Below are 8,472 nucleotides of genomic sequence, written 5' to 3' on the forward strand. Positions count from 1 at the left end.
ATTTATTTGCCTTTGAGATGGCTTTATGGTAAAAAGATACTTGACCATTTTAAAATCATGCTTGAAGCCAAAAAAGCACCCCATGGTGGGTTTTTATGTAACACACTATGCGTCATCACCAAGAACAAGTTGTATATAGTAACTAAATGTATCTGCCTTTCCCTTTAACCCCAAAGACAGATATTAGTCTAATGCATATCTAATATCTGTCTAAGAAATATCTGTCTAAGAATAATCCAAATATCTGTCTAAGAATAATCCAAGTTTCTTACTGAAAATACTGATTCCTAGGTTTCACCAGTATATATTGTTTCTATATATTTGGTATGGGGCTGATCTCCTGCATAAAGTACAGGTGGTCAACAGATCATACTTAGACAATCACAGGGTAAAGAAGTCAGAAAAAGAACGCCAGTGTTCAGTAGTACTTTATAACCCTGACAAGAGACATGGTAGCTTAAAAACATGGTTACAAGGCATCATGGCATAATTGCCTCAGATTACCCACAGAATCCTGCTAAAACATGTGTAGAGTATTGAGAATGCAAATTTAAAAGAATTAATATAGATCATATATTTAAAGTCATGGGAAATAAGATTACAAAATAAATGTAATTTGATCCCAATTCGAATTTTTCAATTAGAAGGCTCTACAAAAATACTAACACTGTTTCTTACAAGGTGCTGTAATTTTGGTTGATGTTAATTCATTTTCTATGTTTTTTTAAATATTTTCTAGATATTTTACAATGTATTTTTATAATTTGAAAAATTTTTTTCTTTTTTTTTCTTTTTTGAGTTGGAGTCTCACTCTGTCGCCCAGACTGGAGTGCATAGGCCACTCCCGGCCACCGCAGCCTCGACCTGCTGGGCTCCGGCGATCCTTCCGCCTCAGCCTTCCAAGTAGCTGGAATTACAGGCATGCGCTACCACATCCGGCTGATTTTTTGATTTATTGTAGAGATGAGATCTCGCCAACTTGCCCAGGCAGGTCTCAAACCCGCGGGTTCAGACAATCCACTCACCTCAGCCTCCCAAAGTGCTGGGATTACAGGCTGAGCCACTGAGCCCAGCTAAGTTTTTTTCTTTAAAGGGGTATCTCCTAGGCACGAAGTAAGTAATACAGTTCTGACTTTGGTGGATAATTTTATGAGAGAAAGATTTCATAACAGAATAATAATTCATTGTGTTATTTCACTTCTCCTAAAAGACTAGGACATTTCTATTTTCAAATATATAAAAACTGTACTAAAAATTTTGTATTCTTCAGTATCACTTTATTAAGAATCATAACCAAAAATTTCTCATGTTTTGGCCTTGCCAAAGGGAGAATTAGAGTAAGCAAACAAAAAATTAATGAAGACTACAGAAAACAAACATATTTTTCTAGTCTGTGTGTTTAAGAAAAAGAAAGGGAAACTTACTCGCAATTAGCAAGCGTGGACAAGGATGCATCCATCTTCTCTATAGGGGGAATCTGGGCATAAAGCTTTATCTCTTTGGCTTCAGATGGCCTCTGACCAGTTTTCTCTTCCTATGAGACAAGTAAATTTGGAAGAAAATGATCTCTGAATGTAATGTGAAACTAGAAGAGGCCAGAATTCCCCAAGGTTTTTTAATATTTATTTCAAAACAATTACTAGAATTTAATAAACCATTTAATCATTCTTTACCATTCATTTATAGAAAATATTTATTTACTGTCCCTGATAACTAGGCTTCTACATAGCTGAATCAGATAATTGTTAGGTCCAAAAGAAATGAGGAGAGAAAAAATAACCTTTATTTTTGTGACATTTAAATTTTGAAATGGAAAGGGATACAAACAAATGGGATGACAACCCATATTCATGGATCAGAAGAGTTAATGTAGTAAAAATGACCATACTGCCCAAAGAAATCTACAAATTCAGTGTAATTCCTATGAAAATACCAACATCATTTTTTGCAGAAATAGAAGAAACAAATAAAAAATCAGTATAGAACCAAAAAAGAGCCCGAATAACCAAAGCAACCCTGAGCAAAAAGAACAAAGTTAGAGGAATTACACTACCTGACTTCAAAACACAGCACACAGCTTGAGTTAAGAACTCCAGGAAAAAGAAATTTTTAAAAAAATTTTTTAATTAAAAAAATATTACAAGGCTAAAGTAACCAAAACAGCCTGGTACTGGTATAAAAACAGAAACATTGACCAATGGGAGGAAACAGAGAATCCAAAAATAAATCCATGTATTTACAGCAAACTGATTTTTGACAAAGACACTACGGCATTAAGGAAAAGACATCAAGGAAAAGACACTCTCTTCAATAAATGGTGCTGGGAATACTGGAAGTTCACACGCAGAAGAATGAAACTGGACCCATATCTCTCACCATTTATAAAAATCACATCAAGATGGATTAAAGACTTAAACATTAAGATCCCAAAATATAAAACTACTAGAAGAAAACAAAGGAAAACACTTCAGGACATTGGTCTAATTGTATGGCTAAGACTTCCAAAGCACAGGCAACAAAAATAAAAATAGACACATGGGACTATATTAAACTAAAAAGGTTCTGCACAGTAAAGAAAATAATCAACACAGTCAAGAGACAACCTGTTGAATGGGGAAAAAAATATTTGCAAACTATTCATCTGACAAGGGACTAATATCCAGAACACACAAGGACGAAAATAACTCAACAGTAAAAAACAAATAATCTCTTTTTTTATTAAATGGGCAAAGTACATAAATAGACACATCTCAAAAGGAGACATACAAATGGCCAGGTGTATGAAAAAATGTGGCCATTTTCTCTGTCCTGGGACCGGGCAGAGAGCTGCAATGCGGCCCCGCCCCCACCTCTCACCCCCTGTGCCCCCTCCCCGCCTTCCCCATTCCCCCTTCAGCCTCCAACCTGGAACCCAAAGGCAACCTCCACACCCCTCTGGGATCGACCACTGGAGCAGGCACGGAGAGACGGATGCCCCACCCCCACACTGGACCAGGCACAGACACATCATATGGCGGGAGGGGGGGTGGTTGGCGGAGGTGACAGCTGCAGCTGCCTCTGCCGAGGGGTTGAGTTAGGATTTGATTCACCCTCCCACAAAAGCTGTCTTTGGTGCTAAGAGCTACCGGATGAGAGCGAAGGGGAGGGGCTGGGGACTGGAGCCCTGTCCCTACCACAGCCCCCCAGCAGCTGCCGGAAAACAGCAGTGGTGCTTGGGAAAGGAATTTGAAGTTCCAAAAACTGCCACAGAGAGAGCTCTCTTTTCTTTCTTTTTGTTTATGTTTTAGTATTTGTTTTGTTTTTGTTGCTTTTTAGTTTTTCTGTTTGCATATGGGTATTTTTGAGGGCAAGTGTATCATTAGGGTTTTTTTTGTTTGCATGTTTGCATGTTTTTGTTTTTGTTGTTGTTGTTTATTCATTAGTTGGTGTGCCTATTTTCCCTCTCCTCTGTCTTCATCTTCCTTTAGTCTCCCTCCTTCCTTTTTCTGTTCTTCCCCTTTTACTTATCGCATTTTGCTCACAGGGGGCATACATACATCCCCACGCATGGACAGATTGTAAGGTGGTGGGAAGTGGGTTCCAGGGGTCCACACACCTGTCAATGGATACTGTGATCTGCAGATAAGCTTCTGAACTACAGCTCCCCTTCATCACACCTTAATCAAATCTCAAAACTGCAAAAAGCACAGTCCCTCTATCCCCAGTCCAGCTTCATAACTGAACAAATCCAGAAGATCTACATAAGGAAGAACAGGGGATTGAGCAAACAGAATCGAAAGCTATCCCACCATCACTGAGCAACGGAATTAAAGAAGGGGAGGAAAGGAGGAGGAAAACCATCACAAATGAAGAAGAATCAAAGGAAGAACATAGGTCCCATTCAGAAGGCCCATGGGAAGACAGCACCTGAGAATAGACTTTGGAACTCAAGCAATGAAGAGCCCCCAGAAGACCAAGAAATTAATAGAGAGAATGAATAGAAATGAGGAGAGATAAGAGGAAAGAATGAAGGAGTTGATAACTGAGACGATGACAATAAAGAAGACAGTAAACGAAATAAACTGATAAGCATGGAAAGAAGAATTAACCAAGCAGAAGAAAGAATCTCAGCTTCAGGATCAAAATATGGAACTAACCCAAACTGTTAAAAACATAGAAAAGACTTCGGGAGGCTGAGGTGACAGGATTGCCTGAGCCCACAGGTTCGAGATCAGCCAGGGCAACTTGGCAAGATCTCATCTCTACAACAAATCAAAAAATTAGTCGGCTGTGGTAGCAGGTGCCTGTAGTTCCAGCTACTTGGAAGGCTGAGGCAGAAGGATCACCCGAGTTCAGCAGTTGGAGGCTGTGGCAGTTGTGAGCATGCCACTGTACTCCAGTTTAGGTAACAGAGTGAGACTCCAACTCAAAAAGAAAAGAAAAGAAGCTTAAAAAGATAGAACAAATCCTCCAAGAAATGTGTGATTATATCAAGAGGCCAAACCTAAGATTAATAGGCATTCCTGAGGCAGACAGAGAAACAGAGACCACCCTGGAATGAACATTCCATGAAATGATCCAAGAAAACATCCCTCATCTCATCAGAGACATGACCATTCAAACACAAAAGATTCAGAGAACCCCTGCAAGAGATCAAATGAGAAGACCAACTCCTAGACACACAATAATTCACTTATACAAAGTAGGTATAAAAGAAAAAATCCTAAGGACAGCAAGAGAGAAAGGTCAGAGTACCTACCAGGGAAGACCAATTAGAATAGCATCAGATTTATCTACAGAAATATTGCAGGCTAGAATAGACTGGAGTCCAATCTTCAAAGTTCTCAAAGATAAAAAATTCCAACCAAGAATTTCCTACTCAGCTAAGCTAAGCTTCATCAGTGATGGAGAATTATAATCCTTCCCAGACATTCAATCCCTAAGAGTTTACACCACCTCCAGACCATCTCTACAAGAAACACTAAAGAAAGTATTAAACACAAAAGAAAGAAAAAAAAAGAATGCCCACACTCTTCTCAGTAATACAGGAAAAAGATTGAAAACACACACATATATTAACCCAAAAATCAAAATAAAACCAACCAACAAACCCTATAAGAACTTCATGACAGGGATAAACCCTCACATCTCAGTAATTAACCTGAACGTAAACGGACTAAATGCACCACTGAAAAGACAAAAGATGGCAAACTGGATTTTAAAAAATGATCCAACAATGCTGTCTTCAGGGAACTCATCTCACCAGAATGGACACTCACAGACTCAAAGTAAGAGGATGGAAAACAATTTTTCAGGTGAATAGAACACAAAAGAAAGCAGGAGTTGTGATCTTAATATCAGACAAAATATCCTTTAAGTTATCAAAAATTTAAAAAGATATGGAAGATCACTACATAATGATAAAAGGTTCAATCCATCAACAAGAAATATCCATCATAAACATATATGCATCCAACATAGGAGCACCAACCTTTATAAAGCAACTTCTAGGTAAACTAAAAAAAGACATTGACTCAAACACTATCCTAGCTGGGGACTTAAATATCCCATTAACAACCCTAGATAGATCATCAGGCAAAAAAATCGACAAGGAGATCTGGAACCTCAACTTGATGCTTGACCAAATGGACTTAATAGATACCTATAGAACACTCCACAAGAGAACAACCATGGGTTATACATTCTACTCATCACCACATAGAACATATTTCAAGATCGACCATATCCTCAGACATAAATCAAGCATAAACAAATTCCATAAGATTGAAATACTGCCATGCACCTTCTCAGACCACAGTGGAATAAAAATAAATATCAACACCAACAAAGCTATCCCAAACCCACAAAGACATGGACACTAAACAGCATGATGTTGACCAACTCCTGGATCAACAAGGAAATCAAAGCAGAAATCAAAAGATTTCCAGAAACAAATGAAAATAAAGACAAATCTTACCAAAATGTCAGGGATGCCATGAAATTAGTATTGAGAAGGGAATTCATTTCTTTATGAACACATAATAAAATGGAAAGATCACAAATTAACAGCCTAACAAATCACCCAAGGGAGCTGGAAAGACAAGACCACCAAAACCCTAACGTCAGCAGAAGACTCCAGATCACCAAAGTAAAAGCCCAAATATAGGACATAGCAGACAAAAATGTCATGGAAAAAAATCAACAAAACAAAAAGCTGGTTCTTTGAAAGGATAAACAAGATTGACAGACTTCCTAGCTAGACTGACCAAGAAAAAGAAAGAAAAAGCCCAAATAAACACAATCAGAAATGCAGAAGATCAAATCACAATGGACCCTGAAGAAATACAAAAAATTATCAGAGATTACTATGCACACCTGTATGGAAACAAACTTGAAAACCTAAATGAAATGGAGGACTGTCTGACATCACACAACCTTCCAAGGTTGAAACAAGAAATTGAGACATTAAATAGACCAATAATAATAATAACCCAGGAAATCAACTCAGTCATAAGAAAACTACCCACAAAAAAAGAGTCCTGGACCAGATGGCTTTCCAGCAGAGTTCTACAAAACATACAAGGAGGAGCTGATACCAATTGTATTGAAAGTATTCCTGGGCCAGGTGCGGTAGCTCACTCCTATAATCCCAGCACTTTGGGAGGCCAAGGTAAGAGGATTGCCTGAGCTCACACGTTTGAGACCAGCCTGGGCAACTTGGCAAGACCTCACCTCTACAATAAATAAAAAAATTAGCCAAGCGTGGTGGCGTGTGCCTATAGTTCCAGCTACTTGGAAGACTGAGGCAGAAGGATTGCATGAGCCCAGCAGGTCAAGCCTGCTGTGGCACTCCAGCTTGAGTGAAAGAGTGAGACCACAATTCAAAAAAAAAAAAAAAAAGTATTCCAAGCAATCAAGAAAGATAGAACTCTCCTCAAATCATTTTATGAAACCAACATCACACTGATACCCAAGCCAGGTAAAGATTCAACAAAGAAAGATAACTACAGGCCAAGGCCAATATCCCTGATGAACATAGATACAAAAATATTCAATAAGATTCTAGCAAATCGGATCTAAAAACACATCTCAAAAAATCATCCACCATGATTAAACAGGCTTCATCCCTGGGATACAGGGCTGATTCAAGATTCGCAAGTCCATAAATGTAATTAAATATATCAACAGATGTAAAAATAGGAATCACATGATTATATCATTAGACACAGAAAAAGTTTTCAATAAAATCTCGCACTCCTTCTTGATAAAAACCCTTGAATACCTAGGCATAGAGGAACAAATCTCAAAATAGTAGGAGCCATCTACAAAACCTACATCCAACATATTGTTACATGGACAAAAATTGGAAGCATTTCCCCTGAAAAGTAGAACAAGACAAGGCTGCCCACTTTCACCCCTCCAGTTCAACACAGTGTTGGAAGTCCTAGCTAGAGTAATCATACAAGAGAAGGAAATCAGAGGTATCCAAACAGGAAAAGAGGAAGCTATCCCTCTTTGCTGATGATATGATTCTATACCTCGAAAATCCAAGAAAATCTGTCAAAAACCTTCTTGCACTGATAAAGGACTTCGGCAAAGTCTTAGGGTACAAAATCAATGGGCAAGACAGTCACATTCTTATACACCAACAACAAACAGGCAGAGAACCAAATAAAAACCAGTCCCATCCACGATAGCCACACAAAAAAAGAGAAATACCTCAGCATCCTCCTAACCACAGAAATGAAAGACGTTTACAACAAAAACTACAAAACATTTCTCAAAGAAATCAAAGATGACACAAACAAATGGAAAAATATTTCATGCCCATGGATTGGAAGAATCAACATTGTTAAGATGTCCCTCTTACCCAAGACAATCTACAGATTTAACACAATACCCATCAAATTTCCAGCATCATTCGTCTCAGATCTGGAAACAATACAGAAATTCACATGGAATCATAAACGACCACGAATAGCCAAAACAATCCTCAGCAAAAGAAACAAAGTAGGAGGTATCACACTTCCAGACTTTAAACCTTATTATAAGGCTACAATAATCAAAACAACCTGGTACTGATACAAGAACAGGCTTATAGACCAATGGAACTAGACAGAGATGTCAGAAGCAAAACCTCAGTTTCTCAATCAACTCATCTTCAACAAAGCTTCAACTAACAACCACTGGGGAGAGGAGAACTTATTCAGTAAATGGTGCTGAGAAAACTGGCTGACCACAGGCAGAAAACCCCTATCTATCACCATACACAAAAATAGATCAGGATGGGATTAACAGTAGTAAATAGCCGGGCTCGTTGGCTCAGCCTGTAATCCCGCGCCTTTGGGAGGCTGAGGTGAGTGGATTGCCTGAGCCTGCGGGTTTGAGACCCGCCTGGGCAGGCGAGACCTCATCTCTACAATAAAATAAAAAAATTAGCTGGGCGTGGTAGCGCGCGCCTGTAATTTCGGCTACTTGGAAAGCTGAAGCGGA

The 8,472-nt window shown here is 38.7% G+C and overlaps 1 protein-coding gene across 2 annotated transcripts in view; it reads right to left on the reverse strand.

The window, feature by feature from the left end:
• The window catches only part of DNAL1 (dynein axonemal light chain 1), a 40,614-nt gene that overhangs the window by 20,571 nt on the left and 11,571 nt on the right, over positions 1-8,472 (reverse strand). For both annotated transcript variants that reach the window (XM_008060256.1, XM_021713476.1), the window contains one exon: positions 1,425-1,534. In XM_008060256.1, coding sequence (XP_008058447.1) covers positions 1,425-1,534 — 110 coding nt within the window. The remainder of the gene's footprint in view (positions 1-1,424; positions 1,535-8,472) is intronic.

The sequence above is a fragment of the Carlito syrichta genome, unplaced genomic scaffold (genome assembly GCF_000164805.1).
Source record: "Carlito syrichta isolate Samal-C Ts95f unplaced genomic scaffold, Tarsius_syrichta-2.0.1 Scaffold304568, whole genome shotgun sequence".
Taxonomy (NCBI): domain Eukaryota; kingdom Metazoa; phylum Chordata; class Mammalia; order Primates; family Tarsiidae; genus Carlito; species Carlito syrichta.